The sequence below is a fragment of the Emydura macquarii genome, unplaced genomic scaffold, assembly GCF_026122565.2.
Source record: "Emydura macquarii macquarii isolate MOO-44397 ecotype Brisbane River unplaced genomic scaffold, CSIRO-AGI_Emac_v2 contig_2768, whole genome shotgun sequence".
In the NCBI taxonomy this organism is placed as follows: Eukaryota; Metazoa; Chordata; order Testudines; family Chelidae; genus Emydura; species Emydura macquarii.
Genome location: NW_027132905.1, coordinates 51,574,256 through 51,595,674, shown reverse-complemented (window position 1 = coordinate 51,595,674; position 21,419 = coordinate 51,574,256). Strand labels below are relative to the sequence as shown.

At 44.5% G+C, this 21,419-nt stretch overlaps 1 protein-coding gene across 3 annotated transcripts in view; it reads left to right on the top strand.

Annotated features, from left to right (window-relative positions):
- The window catches only part of DDI2 (DNA damage inducible 1 homolog 2), a 33,034-nt gene extending 20,610 nt beyond the window's left edge, over positions 1–12,424 (top strand). The window contains exons 9-10 of one of the 3 annotated variants that reach the window (XM_067566266.1): positions 3,256–3,318; positions 5,342–5,425. In XM_067566266.1, coding sequence (XP_067422367.1) covers positions 3,256–3,272 — 17 coding nt within the window. In that variant the 3' untranslated portion in view covers positions 3,273–3,318; positions 5,342–5,425. Of the gene's footprint in view, positions 1–842; positions 1,074–3,255; positions 3,319–5,341 lie in introns of those variants that run through there. The other 2 variants (XM_067566264.1, XM_067566265.1) reach the window with 2 other exon arrangements.
- The last annotated feature ends 8,995 nt before the right edge of the window (positions 12,425–21,419 follow it).

Genomic DNA, 21,419 nt, shown 5'->3' with positions numbered 1-21,419 from the left:
GGATTACCTACATGGACGGAAAAACTGATTCCATCACTGTAGGAAGCATCTACGCTATGGAGCTACAGCAACATAGCCGCAGCCCTGTAGCTGTGCTACTGTAGCACCTGTAGTGTAGATATGCCCTTAGTTTACAGACAAATAGAGATGGGCACGATCTATCACCCTGGATCCAGCCTTGTCACCACCCCAACTCTGGTAAAGTCTAGAGCCAGACTTGGTGTCTCAGGCTCATCTCTATTAGCATTACCTTCAACAGAAAATGTAAAATAATATTAGGTTTCTTTCCCATTAGGATGTTTGAGACATGTAAAACCACGGTTGGCTTTCCAAAGCCTCATCAATCAGATCGTTACTTTGCAAAGCCAAAGGTAATTTGAACCCAGGTTCAACTTGATCTGAACCTCGAAACTGAGGACTATCTGCCTGAAAAGTTTGTTTTAAAATTAAGCTGTTAGTCAAGTCAAAAAAGTTACAAAATCTATTATTACCAAAAGCATTTTTGTGCTAATATAATTTAAAATGCTCAGCTGTTGTTTGTTCATTTGCCAACTGTCTCACCTTTTGGGTTGAGACCAAACATGTAAAGCTTCAGCCCTGCAGGAAGCTGAGTGACTTGGCAGAGGGCTTTAAAATATAACAGGCCATCTCTAGTTGTTCTAAAGCACATGTGGAACACTGGAACATGCAGGTATATGTATAAACTGAAGTAAGGGAGGTTTTGTTTCAAGTGATTTTACTGAATTTTAGACACATCACAAACCTCATATGTGTAGGCAGCTGTTAGCTATATATTGAGTTGTCAGAATATTAACTCTTGCCCCTCCTTTCCAAAATATTAGCTGCTTCCAGATGGCACCAAGAAAGCCGAGAGAGAGGATATAGCTCAGGCCCAAGAGGCTCATCTCCCTGCAGGACCTCCTGTGTGCTTTTATAGCAGTTTGAATTTTCACTTGTTTTTGGCTCAAGATACATCAAATATTGCATTGTACGTCATTAGATCAGTAAAGTTCGCGTTTGAACACACCTGAATTAGTCCTGAGCTTTATTCGACCCTTTCAGACTCCCCAGAGAGAGGCTCAGAATTTGGAATTAGCTGCCAGTTTGGCAGCTAAGTGCCTATGAAAAGGCAGCTTCTCTGCCAGTATCATCCTGGTGGTAGTCCTGCAAAAACTCTATCAATTTATTCATTGCCGTGAAGTACCAGATTCTCCACGTGCATTCCATTTCTGTTCAAGGATTTGTTCTCTTACAACAATATGCAGTGTTTTCTTCCCTATTGGATTCAGATGATGCCAACGCCCTGTAATCAATGAGATTTTTAGGATATTGACAGCAAAACTACAACAAAACCTCTAGCAGTAGGTATAGAAAAGTAACCTGCCTTATGTGCATCTAGAATGTCTGTGGATACAGGGAGTCCCACCACATATGTTGCCCTTACTCTTTCCAGCACAGGGAAAACCGTGTCACAAATGGTGTGCTTAATCTGGAAACAAATACATTCCCATTAATTGTATTGATTTCCTTAAGAGTGTTAAACAAATCCTTCAGGTTCTGCCCTGTCTTTTGTGGCATTGGTCCTTGATAGACCATATTCAGGTGTCTAGCAGGACATCAGCTACTTCTGCTGTCTAAATGGATACAACTCCCTGATGTATCTGACTGATTAGACCCTTATTACAGATTCCTTGTCAACAGACTCACCTTCCACTGCACCAGGAGTCAGTCCTGTCCCCCTTCCCCTTCTAAAGAATCAGGCTATACAGCTGGAGGTCTAAGTGTAGTGTTAGTTGAGGAGAAACAAATTCCTGTCTTGTTTTTCGCTTACATTCTGTTTCACAGGCCTCACTGTTCCCCCTGCAAAAGACTCTCATTCTGGAGGATTTACAGGTGAATTTTTTTTTTTTAAACACAACTTGGCAAAATTGTTGCTATAGTTACATTGAGACCAGATGCGCAACCAGTAGAACAGGAGAGGCCCAGTGCATCCTCTTTTTGAAACTCCACGTTCCAGCTTGATCTGAGTGGAGAATATTGGAACCAGGTACTCAAGGAGACAGAAACAGACTTCTTACAGGACAAGCATAATAAATTTTCAGGCAAATCCCAGGTGCACATGTGAGCATGTTTAGTCAGCAGAGCCCAGTTCGATTATATATTTAAAAGGAAGAAGGCTTTTTGAAGATTTAAATGAAGGAAAGCAATTCAGTATGTCTTTATTTCATCAGTTGTCCTGGTGGTTCTGTTAAAGGCCACTGAATTTTGGAACCTGTGCGCAGGGAGAGCCAGATGACGACAAACCAGGCAGCTGGAAGTTTTAGATAGCTGGTTGGAAATAGGAAACTTGGACAGAGATCCCTCATGGGATCTAGTGTGGGGGCATTTAGTGTCACACCAAGGCCATGCTGGAAATTTGACAAGAGTCTGAAAGCTGATACATTTACACAGAATCTTAGCACAAATAAATGAATGCAACTTGTTGGTAATGCATCTTTCTTGATAAATAGAAATTATTGTCTGAGATTACTAATAGCCAAATTGCAGTTGATCAGCCGCATCCTCCCCTCTGCATGAAGAAGGCTGCTGTTAGTCCTGTTGGACCCTTGGCTACATGTCTGTAGAGTCACTTTGGTGTTCTGAAAAAGTATTTCTGGCTGAGACTGAACACTTCTCTAGTGCCTTTCACCCAAGGATCTTAAATCTTATAACCTCGAGGTCCCCTACGTACTGTGAGGCTGGTATTACTTGCTCATTTTACATATGGGGATATAGGTACATGGAGGGTAAGTGATTTACCCAGGGGTACAGAGCAAGTTGGTGACAGCTGGAAGTAGAATCCAGGGACTGTTGCACTGTCCCCAGCTCCAACTTCTCTGAAATGTGCCTGCTGCATGTTTTCAGCAGTCTGCACAGTGATCAAGCATGCTGTTACACGTGTCTTGCAGGGTGTAAATAGCTTCTCCTGTACTGTACAGATCAAATATGTAGATAGTTCAGTAAAATCCTTGCCTTGATTGAAGAGTAGTTCCTTTTTGACTCCAACATGACGAAGTGCTTAAACAGACTCTTATATCGGAATGGCCAGCAGAACTTCTGGAAGGAAGTGAACGCAAGGAGCGCCCGCTGTTCAGAACCTTGTCTTGGAAGAAGCTGTGGGGGGAGAGAGAGAGAGGTCAAGACTATAACCATGCATGTTGTGTGCTTTGAATTGCTAACACAAGTTTGGTGTGTTGTGTTTCCTAATCCAAACAGAACATCAGAAGCCTTGATGCATGTAATGTGTGTGTACTGCAGCTGGAGTGGGCCACAGACCAGGTATTTATAGCTACTGATTTATGAGCTTTCACTACAACTGTCACACTGCCAGCAGCAGGGATAACCTTGCTTTAGACAGTATTGGGGAGGAACCTGTGTGATGTGAAATTGACAACTCATTCCTTTCAGAGGATGCAAACATTCCACCTCATTTATTTAAATGCATCAAATCTGTATTGGTTTTTTTTTTTTTTTTTCCTCATTTAAATGTTTGTCATTTGTTCATGGAAAGGAGAGGCTAATAGTTGTCTGAGGTTCCCTGCACTGCTTTCGTAAAGCACCTCATTTCTTACCCACAGCACCTATGGTGCATTAACCTGCAACTCTGGAGCAGAGATGGCTAGTCACATTGAACTGCATGGTGACTTTGCAATGTACACAAACAAGAACAAGACCATCTCACTGATATTTACTTGTGTCCTCCGCTAAGAGTTTCTTGAGCTGAAAGGCCATTGAACTGTCATATCGGAACTGAACTGTCGGATCTGTGTCCATTTTGGATTTTTAAAGCAAGAAGTTAATTGCTGTTGACAGCAAGTCAGGTTACCAACATACACCCATAGGCTGCTGCTTGGTTGGGCTTTATCTGACAACAGATGTAAAGAAATATCAAAAATGGTTAACTATATGGTGATGTTAAGCTTCCTAACTGAAAGAGCACCACGTCAGCTTGTGACGGCTGCGTGTGTAGAGTTTAACAAACAAGCCGTGACCATGTTCTAGCAATTTTTTTTAAAGGACTAGCAGTACCTAAGCACTTTCAGTAGGTCTATTATGCAAAGCTGTCTGACTAATTTGAAGTGTCTTTAGGTACAACTAAATCATACTCGTACTACTTTATTACACCTTGAAAACATACACTGTCTTGGGAGGATGTTATTCAGCATGGTGTATTTGAATTGCATGATTAAATGCTAAATATCTTTTGTATCAGTACATGGCCTTTCTGTACCGATGCAAGTGTTTCTCAGAGGCCCCTTTGGGTCTGTAATTCAAAAGCTTTACAGGTTGCTTATTTTATCACCATGAAAATAGATATTTTGAACTCATTTAACTTTTCTCAGAGGTGAAGTTGCAGCCACCTGCCTCCTCCCATTATGGTAGACATCAATAGCTTGGAACAGGACAGAAATGTTAAGTGAAGGAAGCTGTCAAGTAACTTAGGTCCACAGTTTTACCTACTCTAATATTATCTGATGGTGAATGTTTTCTGAACTCTAAATATTTTGCTTTTTATCCACCACTCTGAGAAATTAAAACATAATAAACAATGGCTTTCTATTACTCTGTGGTATTTCTCTTTGCTGTTATTCTCACATCTTTGCTGATATCCAGACTAAGAAAAGATCCTCTTGGCTTTTGTTACTTATGAAGCATAACAAGACTAGGGGAAGGGAGCAGGTATTACCAAATGGAAAAGGATAAACTTCTGTGGAAGTTTGGTTTTAAACTTCAAGAAACCATAAGTAGCTATACAAGCTAACAGCCCCCCTAAACACACACAATCCTGTTAAAGTGGCTGTATGTAATGTTTGGGGAGAGATGGAAGAGGAGTTGGGATCTTAACTTTTTTTTAATTTAGCATGGTTCTGCTCTGAAAAGTTACTCTGTATATGGAATCTTGTGATTTCCTGTTTTTTCTCAATGATTCCAGATTATACTTGCTGGCTTTACTAGTTAAAATGTCACTTCTAATTGTGAGTGTGGCAAACACCTGAGATCTGAAAGTCAGCCTGGCTTCATCCAGTCTCTCACATACTCACCAGTAATAATGTATCTGCCCCTGGAATTTAGTTACCAAGTAGGTGTTTTTTCAGAGAGTTCTAGAAGGGCTGTAACATCTGATCTAAACAGTACATTTATGGAAGAGTGGCACTTCAGGTGTAGTTACCAAATTGAAATGGCATACCAAACTGATGCACAAATTGTCCTTACAGCTTGTATTCTGAAATTGTTATATTATTTTAAAATGTAATGGCTCTTATAATCCTAACTACTACTTTCTTTTTCTATCTATGTATAGAGAATAGTGATAAAGAAACTACCTCACTGGAAATGCCATCATTACCATCCTCTGATGGATTTAAAAGTCCAGTCCCTTCTTCAGGACTAAATTCCAAGATCTGTAATCCCACAAATCAATTACTTGATCGCTCCGTCTCTGCCCCTGCTTCAATTTGCTCACACAAATCTAGGCTAGCAGAGATAATTGATCCTACAGCTGTGAAGTCTTTGGAGTCGCCAGCTGAATGCCAGCTAGGTCCAGACCCTCTTCCTGATCATTCTGCTCCTACAGCACACAGTGACCATGCAATGCAGACTGGAGCAGAAGCCTGTCAGAGTCCAACTATATCTTCACAGACTACACTTGAAAAAACAGTTGTTGCTGACCGGCTAATGAAATATAATGCTAAAGGACAAGCCTGTGGTCTGGAATCTCCTATAGAAATGACAAGAGACAGCAGTTTGTCTGACAGTACCAGCAAACAAGGGCAGCAGGCAGTTCTAGATGTACCATTGCCTTCAGAACAGCTGGAACTGAACCAAATGAATGAGTTTCCTTTGGATCTTCAGACATACAAAGAACCAGTGAGTGAGCAATGTCTAGATAAACAGAATGAACCAACTGAGCCAGAACATCCTTGTAATGTTAGTGGCCTTGAGTTACCTGCTGTGGGGAAGCAGGGCCTTACAAACATCCAGCCAGAATCCCCTGTTGACTCTCTTCCTGAGAGAAGAGGAAACGGGCTGGAGAAGATAGGGCTTTCGTGTGGGAAAGAAAATATCCCAATGTCAGCATCCTGTGGCTGTACACATACAGAAATCTTCATGGAAACAGATGTAGCTGAGCAGTCTGGAATCACAGTGCATAGCTCATCACGCAAACAGGACGCTCAAGCAAAGAATATTGGTGGATCTTTTCAGAACTTAGATTCTTTGATGGAGGTGGAGTCATCAAAGCACGACTCCTCTTTGTCTGTATTTTCGAGTAATCCGGTTTCCACTAGTGATTTATTGCAGCCTGAAAGCAATGTTGAAATGACTGGAATATGCACTGCGTTACCTAATTTATCAGCTGAAAATAGTTCTTCCTCCTCTGGCATTCATCAGCTGAACAATGATACAGCAGCATCCACCGAAGAGCCATGTTTATCTTTAACAGCAGCGTTGAAGGAGCTTCATGAACTTTTGGTCATAAATCGTGAAGGAGATTCTCTCATTTTTATGTCTGAAGAAGACGTGTGTCAGCCAGAAACTGTTCTTGAAGAGCAAATGGAATGTCAGGAGCTTTCTGATGATGAACATGAAAGTGGGGATCCAGAGAGTGGGGATCTAAATAGCTCCTTTCGTATGGTGATGCCTGAGCATGTGACCCCTAAGGGGCTAGCCGGGGCACCATCTTGTGCTAGTGGAATAGAAAATGTTACCATCAAAGTTTTAAATCGCAGCCAGTCAACTGTTGAAAAAGTTGCTCTAGAGATACAGAAGTCATCAAGTAAGAGTAATTCGGTCATTCTGAGCTCAGTTGCAACACCTGATCAGCTACAGACAACTGAGCAGGCAGAAATTTTACCTGAACGTTTAGTAAATGACCAGGTTCCAACCCGTCAAATTTTAGAGCTGAACAGATCACACTCACCTGAGCTCACGTTGGAGGAAGATGTCCCTCAGGATGCTCAGACCCTGATAACAGGAGTGTCTGAAATAACTGACTGTTCCTCAAATCCTGAAGATCCGAGGCCACCATGTGGACTTGTTGAGCCATTGCTCTGCCCACCTATCAGTGATCTGGAACTGAGCTCCAGAGTCCCTCTGCTGCCCGTTTTCCCTGCAGCCGACATTGATCAGATTCTGTGCGCTGGCTTTACTCTGCGGGAAGCTCTTGAAGCTTTGGAGCAAGCTGATGGAAATGCAAACCTTGCTCTTCTCATTTTATTAGCCAAGAATATCGTAGTTCCTACGTGACCATAGAAAAGATGGCCTGGCTGGTCCATCCTTCTTTTAAAGATGTATCTAAATTATATAGAGTAACCTGCAAGCCGAATGTTGAGCCAGATTTTTTTTAAATTATTTTCAGCCAAAGTAACTTATGATCTCTTCTGTGTGTCACATGTTAAATTTGGGCCTTTTAAAAGAAAAGTCTTGGCATTGTGTAAACACATTGGCTTTTAATTTTCCTTAAGATGGTGCATACTGGAATACATTTTTTTATTTGATTGCATAATTTTAGATATTATGAAAAAAAAGCAGAAGCCATTGAGAGAATCACCACCCCATTCAGCACAAAGCAGATTGTGAAATGAATTGAATGTGCATGTACATGCACCCCCAAAGCAAGGCAGAGCATGTGCTGTTATAGGAAAGGGGCACATGCTATGAATTCAGCATGGGACAAACTGAAAGTTTGTCAAATTCAGCTGTTTGGATTTGTACCAGTCATCACTCGACTGTGCTTTATAATCCAATATTAATGGGATGCTGATGAATAATTGTAGCAGCTACTAGAGGTATGTCAATGCCCACAGCGCTCTGGATCCCCAAAAGTTTTGCAGCAGTGTTCAAAGCTTGTACCTTTTTTGTGCATTGAAAGCTGAGGCATAGAGTGCCAAATTGTTTTATGCTATTGGGCCAGGGTGTTTACTTGGGGGGGGGTGGGTGGGGATAAAATTTGGTGCTACCAAAAATAAAAGACGAGGCAAATGATCTGAAGATGTCCTGGTGTTAATCTTCTTTAGGGGAATGAAATGAAAGGATATTTTACCATTTTATAGGTTTGCCCATATCTTTCCCCCCACAACCAAATTAATTGCATCTATTGCTATAGCTCTTTTCTCCTTTTACCCTCGTCCCCTACAAAGGCATGTACTGTAACTGTTCAGAGAATGAATTCTCTGTGCACTGAGGGGGGATGTATGATTAAAGGGATGAAGAAACCTGCTTTGCGCTAGTTTCTCAATGCTTTGGGGGTAATCGGCCCCCAACCCTTTTTAAAATGACTAATCAAAGGCTATGATCTTCACTGTCGAAATGCTAACTGTGTAACTGCAAAAACTCTTCATGGATCGCAGTTCTGTACCATTTGACAAGTGAAGACTTCCCATATAAAGCTTTGTTAAAGTGACCCTGAAACTCGGACACTGATCTGGCTTCTGTCTTACAACCGTTGTGGCCTTTTGTGGGGTTTTGGCGAGAACTGTCTTTTTAGGACCCACGGAGGCTATGCTCGGGAAAGCCTGGTTCCAGGGAAGCAGGTGCTTTCATGAGGATGAACTGCTCTTTCTCCTGCTTTACAGAGGTTCATGACACTATTGAGGAGGGGAGAAGGCAAAGCATGATAAAATGCGATACCACATTGTGAGTAGAAACCTTAATGCGTCCCATTTGCAACTCTCTGAAGTGGCTTCACATAAAATGTAATCTCTAGCTCCTGCTTCAGACAAAATAAGCTGAAGTCATAGGTGCACAGTGGCTGAAAATCCATTCTTTCAATACATTATTATATACTCTGGGTTTTCTGAGTCTCAGAACTTTGTCCCTGTTTTTTCTTGCTTAGCCTCCAAATGCATCTATGCAAATATTCTATCTGGGGAGTGATTTATAAACCGCATATATTCAGTCTGATATATAGACTTGTATAAGTCCCAGATGGCAGTGAGGGATAATTTGACTTTTTTTTTTCTATGCCTACTGTAGTCAAGAACAGCTTTGAGGAATCCTGTGAATACCTAATAGAGCTTTTGTGGGAATTGTGATTCTAGAACCAAATCTAGGCAAAATCAAGTGATTTATTTTAGACCCTACTCACGGTTTCTTGAGGAAATACTGGTGTTTCAGGATTTTACCAAGCACCAAAGCCTTGATGAGAAGCAGGTGGCGACAGTAAGCCTCTTATGAAATATTCTACAGTAAGCACCTGAAATACTGCAGTACCCCTGTTGGGAGCTGTAGTGTCTTGGGTCATTATTTTGTAGAACTGACTTAAAAGAGCCCTTTCTAAAGAGCCTTTGGAAATGAGATGTACTCTCATAATCCTAGAACGTCTCTGATGAAATAGATCTGCTCTAGGAATTTTTGAGGGGAAGTTCTCTCCCTGCTCCCCCCAAAAAAGATTGTCAGCGGAGTTCAGGTTTGGTTTTTACAATCCAGATGACTTTCCTCCCCAAACTCTTGATGGGGTTTAAAATTCACCCTGTGTAAACCAAATAGCATGAATTAAGCATTTTGTCTGTTTGAGGATTAAAGCATCATTTATAATTAACATGACTGCAATGTAACTGTACAGTCACAACTTTATGATCAAAATCTGAGTTCATCAGTTAGAAGCTAACAAGGATGGGTCTGAATATACTGAGAGAGAATTAGCTGGTTCTGTGTACTGCAGTGGAAGCCAAGATGAAAGAAGAGCAATGGGAAGGGTAGAGAGAATTTTCTTTTTTGTCTGGTTATTCTTTGACTTTGTCTCTTAAGTCTTGCCCAAGAAGTCAACCCATCTGAGGTTGGTATTTTCCAAAAGTCTGTGTTCAGTGTTGTTCATTGGCCTTTGTCCATTTCCAAATTGCAATTAAGCACCTGTTGGTAGCTTCAGTAGAAGCACCAAGGATTGAACGGGCTGTGTAAACTACTCCCTGTACCCAAAGGGACTCTTTCCAGATTAGCTGCAGTTATGTAGTGCCTTAAATCAAAGGGACTTGAAACTGCAAACAACTGAATTAAACCTTGTGACACACACTGGTGAGGGAGGGAAATGTGTTTTCCCTATTTTGCAAATAAGGAAACTGTGGCTCACAGAGGCTATGTCTTACCCAAGATGCCATGAACTCTCTGGTAGCCTTTAGCAAATCATGTAACCTTTCTGTCTTAGTCCATATGTAAAATGGGGATAATAGTTGAGAGAGAGAGAGAGAGAGAGAGAGGAAGAGAGAGAGAGAGGAAGCTTGTCGTGGGGTGTGCGTGTCTTTTTGCCTGGCTCCCTTTCAGATTTGGAGCCATGTTGTTTTCTTCCCTTGTCCCTGCCAGTCTCTGGGGTCTTCGCGTAACCTCCTCTCCACCTTGCTGGCTCCAGGGCCCAAATAACATTCTCCTTAGAGGGGCAGATAAAGGTCATAACTTCGATTCAGCTTTAAGGGAGCTCATGTGGCATCCCCAGGGCTGCCACCCAATGCAGCATCTCAGATGAGCTCAGACATTGTTCCTAAGCAACAGTCTGGATTAGAGCATCTGTGTGCCCTTTGACAAGCATCTCCTCTTTTCAGCCCTTCCATCCCCATGCAGAGCACTTACCCCAAACTGGTATATTTCTCTTACCTGTTTCTCCCCACCCCCAACTCTGCCAGTGCCTCTCAATCCTGACCCCCCCCCCCCAGAACCCCTGCTGCTCCAGCCTGAGGAAAAACTCTCCAGAAACATCTGGGCAGACATGGGAATGCTGTTAAGCCTTGGTACCACACACTGCTTTGCCCATGGGCCCTGCTCCATTCATCAACAACTGGGTAACATACCCAAACGATAAATGTGCCCTGTGCTATAAACAGGGCTGTTCCTACTATTCCATCCAGATACTCAACTCCAAAGCAAACTGGTCCACATAATAACCCATCAGTCCACATCCTAGTACCTCCCTACGAAGTGTAGTGGCAGAAACAAATTTATTTTTTTTCACTGCAACAATCAGAAGCTTAATGAAAATCCCAATGTGTGTAGGAAATCCTCTCAATAGCCATTGTTCCCGGGTATTCCTGGAACCTTTCTGTTTGAACGTTTGTACGTTCATTTCGACTTTTGGAATTTTTTTTAAATAACTTCTTTGAAGGAATTCTCTCATTCCCTTATCAAAGCTGAATGCACCGTGTTCTGTGGAATGGGGCAGGGCCGTAGCAAGCTATCAACAGCTGAATACTTTCAGGCACAGTGGGTGTCTGCAGAAGATGGTGCCAGGGATATGCTGGGTGGGAGAAAGAGGGACCTGTGCCATGCAGAGTAAAGTAGAAGGCAAGAAATGGATGGTGTTGATGTGGAACATCTGCTCTTACAGAGGGAGGGCATAAGACAGCCACAGTTCTTGGGGCAGGAATCCTTTGGTCAGTTCCCTCTAGGTTGCTCTGGGGCCCACAACAAGCTTGGCTTGTGGAAAAGACAGTGGATCCGTAATGTTAGGACTTTGATGTCTGGCTGTTTCAGATAGTGTAGAAGGATCATCTTTACAAGTGAAAGAATACTGCCCTGATGGCCCATCCAATACTTGGCCTTATCTCTGAGGCTGACAAGGAGGGAGGCAATTATGATGACATTTGTGATGTATGTACCGGCATCACAGGCTGAGGTATATTGGCAGGTGATTGCAGGGGGGCATCCTGCAGTACTGCTGCCTATGGTGAACCTTCTATGGATAGAGGAACTTTGCTCTTCCGGGCTGTAACCAGGCATATCTTGCAAATATTCCCTTCTTTCCATCTCTTATTAGCTCTTGTGCTCCAAGGAGCGAGTGCTTGAGCTTGCTCATTGAATGCTTGACTTGAAAACCGCTTTTGTTTTTTTTAAGCTCCCTACCATTCAGGAGTGGAATGGACAACAGGCTGTGAACTTGAGAGGTTTGATTCCAGACTTGGACTTCTTGCCAAGCCGTTCCATGGCAATTCTAGTGTAAATTCATACGTTTATTTTCTTCGATTTTCCCCCCCTACCCCAAGTCAGCATGGAACATGCAGCTTATTTTGGTGCATCATTCGCCCCTAAAACATTAGAAATATTCCTTCTGCGTTGTTTGTAGATCCAGTTTAGTCTGTAACCAAATGTCGAGCAGTTTGGTTACTATTTAACTGAGGCTTTTTAGCTTAAGGGTTCTGCAAACTCACTTAAGGAACTTCAATACTCAGGAATCCTGGAGCTGGTTGCATTTGTGTCACTTACTCTTCTGGGCTGAATGTATGTGGTTTTTCTTGAAGCTGGATGTTTGGCAGGGAGGATTGTTCTATCTGGTAATGGGATGTAGTTCTTTTTTCATTTTATTTGATTTTTTTAATATTGGGGCGGACTGTTTCTCCAGGAAAAAATGGATGTGCAAAAACCAATTTGATATTTAAAAAAATAAACAAAAGTTTTATCATCATGTTGTCTGGTCAATTTGTTTAAAGCATCAATAGATAAAGTTGGCTTTCTCAGCTTTCACCATCGGCCTCCCTGCTTCAAAATCTTATCCCTAGTTCTTCCTAAAGCAAAGGTGATTTCCTTGTAATATTTCCATTTTGAACACAACGCGCTTAATAGAAATGTACACTGTGAGAAAAATCCTTGCTTATGATGGGTTGAAAATTGTGGTGAGAGGTTGGTAAATTTCTGTGGTTTGACACCTTCGGAGCACTATTTTAGTATGGAATCTTAACTAAGCAAATCACATCGACAAGGTGTTGCATTCTGGTTGGCTGCGGAATGTGTTCGCAGAAACAAATGAGTCAGTCGGGCCAGCTGTAGAAATGTCTGTGTTCTGACTGGCTCAGAGGTCAATACATTTTGTCTGGATCTTTCACTTGGATCCTTATTTTTAAAAACTGTTAAGTTTGTGGCCAGAAATGAAAGTTCACATTAAAAATCAGAAATAAGGGAGCAATATATATGACTCTCTTCTTCTGTTAAATGGAGATGAGCATTTTTTTACAGTGATAAGGTCCTGACTAGGCACAGCCAGTTAGACTGTGGCTTTGCCTATGGGCCAGAGTCCGTTAGTTTTTAACAGAATTTTTTTTTTCCCCTTCTGAAATTTGTGACAATAATGAAGCTATTTCTGATGGAGAAACTGCCCCAGGGTGCACTGACTGGTTTCCGTGTCTTGCCCAAAATCAAGGTATGCTGACCCATGAGGTAAACTGGTGAGCAAAATTCTTAATTCACTAAGTCTTGATCACCTCAGAAGGTGTCCATGTTACTGCAAGGTAAGCTTTTCTCAACTAAAAAACAAAGCTATTTAAGAGCACTCAGTAACAGAATGACAAAGGAGTCCATTTGAAATGTCTGAACATTAGTTTCCTTTTCACTTGCCTGCCAGGACCAGCGTTCAGGGTTCTACACTTGAGGAAATGTTGTCTTAAACTCCTCAAATGGTGTAGATGGCGGCTTGGGTGTTAGCCATGGCAGCACTGAATGAAGGAAAAACTGAACCTTGAACTGCGACCTCTGCAAGCTAGATATGGAAGAATCTTCGAGATGAAAAAGGCCTAATAGGCCACCAGTGGAGGAAGGTCCCTCCAAAGCACTGTCTCGTTTCATCCAGTGCAGTTTTAAACGTAGCAGGTGATAGGACCACAATCACTTCCTCTGGGAGATTATGAAAATGGAATTGATTCCAGTGCCAAAAAGGACTTTTGTGATCATCTAATTTGACCTCCTGTATAACCCAGGCCATAGAATTTCCCCAAGATAATTTGTAGAGCAGATTTTTTAGAAAACATCCAATCTTTAGTTAAAAATTGCCAGTGATGTCTTGGTAAATTGCTCCAATGTCTAATTACACGCACCATTAAAAACATACACTTTGTTTACAGTCCAAATGTGTCTAGCTTCAGCTTCCAGCCAGTGGATGATGTTCACCTTTCTCGACTAGAGTTCATTAGTAGACATTTTGTTCCCCATGTAGATACTCAGGCTGTAATCAAGGCATCCCTTACCCTGCTCTTTGTTAAGCTAATAGACTGAGCTCTTTGAGTCTATGCTGTAAGGCAGGTTTTAAACCTTTCATCATTTTCACTTTCTCTAACTTACAAACATCTTTCTTGACCTGTGGGCACTGGACACGGTATTCCAGCAGTGGTCAGTGCCAAGCAGAGGAGTAAAATAAGCTCTCTGCTCCTACTCGAGATTCCCCCATTTATGCATCCCAGGATCACATTCGCTCTTTTGGCCACTGCGGCACACTGGGAGCTCCTGTTCAGCTGATGATCCACTATGACCCCCAAACCTTTTTCAGAGTCCCTGCTTCCCAGGATAGAGTCCCCCAGCCTGTAAGTATGGCCCACATTTTTTTCTTAGGTGTGTACATTTAAATTTAGTAATTAAAATGCACATTATTTGCTTGTGTCCAGTTTAGCAAGTGATCCAGATCACTCTGAATCAGTGACCTGTCTTCATTATTTACCACGTCCCCAATTTTTATCATCTGCAAACTTTATTAGTGAGTATTTTGTTTTCTTCCAGGTCATTGATAAAAATGTTAAATAACGTAGGGACAAGAACAATCCTTGCAGGACCCTACTGGAAGCACACTTTCCCAATGTCTAGTCTTGGTTTACAATTACATTTTTTCATTGTCTGGAAGCTTTTATCAGACATCTGAGCCTTGTCTACTCACAAGTTGTTCTGCTTTACGTACAGCTATATGAGAAGGAGAATAAACTCTACCAGTATAAGCACATTTAGAGCAGTGATATTGCATCCCTACTCAGGTTTTACTAGTTTAACTATCACTAACAATCACCCTCCCACCCCAGCCAAAAGTTACACCACCACAGAAACTCTGTGGACCAAACTTCAGCCACACGTGTCTTGCATCTCACAATTATCTCCCCCAAATAATCTGAGCAATGATAACAGGCAGGAAGATGACCAAATGGCACTCAGCACCTTGGTGATGTCACTGAGCTTAATCCCACGGGTTCACTTCTTACCTGCCTCGTGCTCTTCATTCCTATTCTGTAACATTGCCCTTAACCACAGGTGAGGTAAAGTTATTCATGGCGCTGACCATCTGCTAATTCAGTCATGTAGTCAAGGGTGTGAGAAGGCAGCTCTATGGTCTAGCAGCTAAACCAAAAGAGTGGATTCAGGAAATCGCCAGTGTTCTTCTGGATTTGATTCACGCTGTGGCCTTCAGCAAATCCTTTAACAACTTTGCCTGTATTTCCCCATTTGTAAATGGGGGATGAGACATCCCTCGTGCATGTCGAGTGTCTCCCATGAACAAAGCGTGTGAAGTGCTCAGTGGCGTGACTGCTAATTAAATTAATGAACTACAGCAGCTGCGGAAGTGTTTGATTGTTTAAAGCCGGAGGAAGGCAGAGGCTGCCAAAATGGTGACTAGCTTTAAGTCCCCTGCTTTCTAATTAAAATTGCCAGTGTTTTTAAAGGTGATGTTTATGCCTCACTGAAGAAGGGTTTGAATAGTTTCTCTGCGGGGTGGGGAGGTCACAGGAATGCAGTCAGTACCTTAGTAATTAAACAGTGGACTTGCAGTCAGTGTTTATCCGGATGTTCAGCCTACATTTTTTTCTTATATTTATCCCATTACTCCTGGTTTTACCCCATTGTGCACTGTCAGTAATCCCACTCTAGTCCTGCTATCTGTATCCCTAGTGCAGCCGTCATGGCGGATTCTCCATCACTAACCATTTTTAACTCAAGATTGGCTATTTTTCTAACAGATCTGCTCTAGGAATTATGTGGGGGAAGCTCTGTGGCCTGTGCTATATGGAAAGTCAGACCCGGTGATCACAGTGGTTCCTTCTAATCTATGAATCTATGTCCCAATCCTTTTTTATCAACGCTGTTTATTTCTTCAGTCCTTTCCCCATATGTCATTCCAGCTCCTAAGATGCGTTTGTTGCTCTTGTCTGAATTCCTTCCAGTTTGCTGACCCCTTTCTCAGCGCGGGGCCCAGGACAGTACCAGTGTTCCAAAAATAGTCGCTTTAGTGCCCTACGGCAAGAGGCTGTCTCCGACTCTAGACTCACCCGTTTTGCATGTTGCAGGATAAGGTGCCTGTAACCCTCTACCTTTCATTGGCTGTGGGGGACGTGGGGGTGGGATTTGCTGCTCTCTGACATAATCTCCTATTTGATTCGCCATCTGCTCTGATCTCGAGGTTACTCTTTTCCTTGTGGGTAATATAATTATGTGTAGCATGTGGCAGCCCCCATTATGTCAGTCCTAGCAAAATGGGGTCCTGACCCAAACGCAGAACAAAGACAGTCCTTGACCTAGACAATTTGCAGTCAAAATATAAGACAGGAGAGGACAGGTGCATACCGATGGGGGAGCTCGAGAAAACAATGGGACAATAAAATCCCTAGAGCCACTTTAGTGACAGCTGCCTCTGAGCTCTCGGAGAAGGAGTCTTTCTGGTGGTGTTAAATGTAAACTTAGAACTGTTCCCCTGCGTTGTACGGCGTTATTTACTCCTCTTCATGGCTATGGCTTACTGAAGCTGTGTCCCTTCACCTGGAGACCTGGGAGTACAGGGCTACAGCTGCCAGTAGCATTTGAAGGGGCTGTCGGAGAAGTGGATTGAAGGCAGTGACAGTCTGCGCTGGGTGTAGCACCTGAGTGTATTTTTGTACAGGTTGTGCAATGCATTTCGCTTGAGTTCTTGTTCCCATCTTACCTTCCAGCTGAGGCAGGCCTGGTCCTGTTGCCCTACATCTCTCCTCCCCCCCGCCTCCGCTCCTGGCATTTTTTAATTAGTAAGAGCCATCTGCAACATGTTCAGTTGGATGGGGCTCCCCTATATACCTGCAGCTGGGGGTGGGGGGGGGGGTGGGGCACAGAGCCCTGACCAGAAATGGTAGGGGTAGCGATTGGAAGTGCACATGTGGGGTGCAGGGCACAGAGTCTCCCGGGGGTCCTTGAGCCTGGTTGCAGCTGCTGTGGGGCCCACCATCCTCCACCCAGGCAGCCAGGGGCTGAGCCCTCCCTGCTCCAGGAATCGCGGCCTGGCCATCACTTCGCCTCCCCCAGGGCTGTGGTTCATAGAGCTTAGCTGCCCTGGCTGCCTGGGTAGTGCGGGTCCTGGCAGGTCCTGCCGTAGCTGCAGCCAGACTCAGGGCCTGAGGGAGACCCTCTGCCCCTCACCCTGGCATCCAGGCCCACTCCCTGTGGTGTGCTCAGCTCTGGTGGGCCAAGGGACCCGTTTCCAGGGATAGCAGAGCCAGCCAGGCTAGGGGCTATTTTGTTTGGAGGGTGATCTGTTTCTGCCCCATGTAAATGGTGCACGAACAGGGGAAGCGAAAGCCACAGCAGCACCTGGGAGCCCAGCGAGCCACTCGACCTAGGTTCCTTCCTTAGTAAAACTGTGGTTCTGTTCCTGCTGCATCCCCACCTGCATCTCTGCATCCAAGGGCTGATCTGTTTAAAGGACCACCGTGCCTAGGAAGAAGACAGTGGGCAAAGACGCCGCTGCTCTCAACCTCTCCCTGTCAATGGGGCGGGACAATGGCAGACTTAACAATGGGGGGGGGGAGGGCTAATGGAGTAAAGTAGAAAGCTGGAGAGATGAAAGGCTGGGAGGGAGGAGCTGAAAGGCTGACAGAACAAACTGTGGTGATAGGGACGAGATAGCTGGATTAGTTGAAGCAACTTCCTTATCTACTATCTACATGCAGTATTTTTCTGTACTTTAGGATCAAAATAGAAAGAATGCAAGCAGATGCCGGTACTAGTGGCCCGTGGTGCAGAGCCCTCATTCACTATGCACAATTTTAACTCCAAAATAGAGCATTAAAAAAGAACAGAACCCAGCCACTCCCCGTTTAAAGGGAATATTTCAATGTGCAACATCCACAGTATGACCATTGACCCATTCTGTCATTTGCTAACAACTGCGTGGCGAGGCCATATGGGCTAGGGGATAGGGCACCGCACATGGACCTAGGAGAGCCTGGCTTCATCACTGATGTTCTGTGTGCCTCGGGCAAGTCCCATCCCCTGTCTGTGCCATGGTTTCCTCCCCGACCTGTTGTCTTCCTTGTCTATTTAGATTGGAAGTGTTTAGGAAGATACAGGGCCAAGCCCAGGGGCCCTCATCTTCAGTGGGGTTGTTGGATGCTCCCATAGTACAATGATAGATAGTGCTGGGATTTCTACTGCAGCAGTAGTTGGGAGATGGCAGAGAAATGTGGATGATTTTATTTTTTTGGCTCCAGCTCTGTTCTACTCAACGTGCTGCTGAGCTGCTTTCCCACCACACGTGCTCCCCAGGAAGTTCTCCCACAGCCTCAGCAAAGTTGCAAAACTCGCTTGGCTAACTTCGTAATTGCATTAGGCGGGTGGAGTTTACCTCAAAAATCTGGCAAGCACTCAGTGCTCCATGCCAAAGCATTAGCCAGCTCCTGGCAGAGCCCTGCCAGAGAACGAGTTACCAGCTGCGGAAACTGTAAATGAAACACATTTTTCTTGTTACTTAATATGGAGGTGAGATTACAATCAATCATCAGTCCCACACTAGTCTGAATGTCGTGTCAGCTGCTGGAGTTCAAAAATCCTGAGTCAGAACCAAAAATGTCATCAGACTGGCCTGCAACCTGAGATTCTAAACCAAGAATCAGTCATATTGATCTCCTTCATTAACGCCCCCTGCCCCACCCCAATATGTGATAATCACAGACTGAAGATCCAACCTTAAATACACACAATGTGCAAATACATAGACACCACCTCGCTGAGTCCCCTCTCCCACCCTGCTCCCCTCAGTCAATGCCGGCAGGCCTCCAAAGTTCTGCAGCTGCCCCTGCTCCATCTTGCAAAGGAAGAGGCGTCCCTGGGGCTCTTACGTCCAGTCTTTTCAGTCCTAGATTCCCTGTGTATGGGGGAGGGGGGCTGTCAGGCTGCTGTCAGTGGGGGGGCTATGCTATGAAGCTCTGTCTGACGGGTGCTGGTTCTGCAGGAAGCAGCTATGTCTGCCCTTCACCCAGAAGCCTTCAGTGGCTGAATAGGAAAACTGCTCGGATGGCACAGCCCAAATTCCTTAGCTGCCCGTTTTACAGCAACGTCTTTCCCCACCCCTACGAAAAGGGGCCAGAATCATGGTGACGTTTGGCAGCCCTGTTCATAAATGGGTTTCCTGCCCTATATAAAATTACCTTTTTTTTTTTTTTTTTTTGGTAATTTAGTCCATGCTATTTTCCAAAACCAACTTTAATTCTATTTTTCTTTATAAGAATAACTAGCATCAGCCCAGCAGTTCCTCAGCAGCCCCGGCTCTGACCTAGTGCCTCCCTGCATTTTCCTGTGCGTTGGGGAAATGGCGCTCCGTGTTTCAATATCACTGTCGTACAAGCCAGGGGGGGAATGGCCTTGCTGCAGATTGGCAATGGGATCTAGTGCTTTTTACCTCCAGGGCCATAGTTCAAATCTACACCGGTCTGTAAGAGCCTGGTCTTGTGAGATATCGAGTGCTCCCATCAGAGCGGATAAGAATGGAGGGTGTCCAGAACCTGGCAGGATTAGGCACTCATTGACAGAAAAGGAGTGGGTCGGCTCAGGCCAATTGTTAGTGGACAGGTATCCATGTCTCTCAACTGACTGGGACAGATGGCACCGAGTGGCTCTCCTAGTTACAGACTTAGCAGAGGCTACCAATTAAATGGACCAACGCGACAGAACTCCTCTCTCTCTCTCAGAGGTAGCTGTCGGTCGGGACTGAGGCATGGCAGCTGGGCTGGAAGCTAGCCCTGCCACTGACTGGCACTGCTCCTGTTCTGTGACTGTAGAGGGCATTGATCATCTAGTCGCACCTCCTGCATAACAGAGGCCAGAGAACCTCAGCCAGTCATTTCTGCCTGAAGCCCCTAACGTCTGTTTGCGCTATAGCATGTTGTTTACAAAGACCCCCTACTGGGTGCAAGCAAATAAAATGCATTTTAATATAGGTAAATGTATACCTCTAGGGAGCAAGAATGTCGGCCATACATACTAGATGGGGGACTCTAGGAAAAAGTGATTCTGAAAAAGAGTTCGGGATCGTGGTGGAAAACCAGCTGAACATGAGCTCGCAGTGTGAAACAGCGGCCAAAAAGGCTGAGGTAATCCTTGGGTACATAGTCAGGGCAATCTAAAGTAGAGGTGGAGAGATTCTTTTACCTCTAGATTTGGCACGTGCGTGACCACTGCTGGAATCCTGTGTCCAGGTCTGGTGTCCACAGTTCAAGAAGGATGTTAAGTGGGAAAGGTTTCAGAGAGGAGTCACAAGAATTACCAGAGGATTAGACAATATGCCTTCTAGTGACTGAGCTCCTTGAGTCCATCTGTTTAGCTCAACAAAGAGAAGACTAAGGCCCCTCAAACTGAAGGCCCCATGATCATAGAGGGTTTTTTTATACATTAGATAGATGGGTAAGGAGCCAGTCATTCTATTCCCCAGTGTGATTTGGTGGTCTATGACCCCATCTTGTGCTTTATCTGTGAGAACATTGATCCATAAGTATTCAAGATCATTTTCTTCTGAGTTATCATTGACTGGGCGGGAGGGGACCAGGGCACTGGTAACAGTCCAATTGTGTGACTCGTCTCCAGTTTTCAATAGTATCAACTAGATAGAAGTGATGCTCATAAAGGAGCATTTCCAATTCCTCTAGGTTTGTTACCCAGGCTGCTAGCGGTGGTGATTGGCAATTACAAAAATTATTTTCTTCCTGTCCCTTTGTTCTTTAATTAATGTTGTCCTCAACACCTTGAGTCTGTGCTAAAGAAGTGCTCGTGTCTTATCGTCCCTCTTCTCACCCTCCCTGTTTGTGACCAGTTTAAGTGCTGGTGACTGCTCCAGCCAGCCTGCCCTCACGAGAGCGGGTCTCCTTCTGCGGAGCTGGAAGCCATCCAAACTGCGCTACATCCATCTTAGGAGATCTGGGCTCTGGCTCTGGCCCTTTCTCCCAGCTCTACACTTACTTCTCCAAAACGAGGTGGTGTTCTTTATAAATAGGAGGACGCTGGCCTACGTTCAGCCCTTCCGCGCTGGCGGGGACTGCCCTGCGGCTGCACTCGGACTATTGCAGAAATAGAATGTGGGTGTATATAAATGGTTCAAGGTTTCCCACTGGAGCAGGCCCACCTAGGAGCTTCCTCTCCAGCCGGCTGGGATCCCCGTCCCCATGTAGCAGTGTGTGACGGGCCGGATGCGCCTGACTCCCCGCCAGACACACAGCAGTTCGCAACCCCCGTGGACAAACCGGAGCACCCCATCCCTCTTCTGCAGGGCGGCTCTGGCTACCCCAGCCAAGGGGAGGCCGTGGGCAAAGTTATTCAGCCAGTGCCGGGGGCAGGGAGTCATGTTTGGGGGACCCCTGCAGCGGCCGAGCCTCTGGGGGCCTGGCGGGGGCACACCCCAGAAACCACAGTCAGTGGGG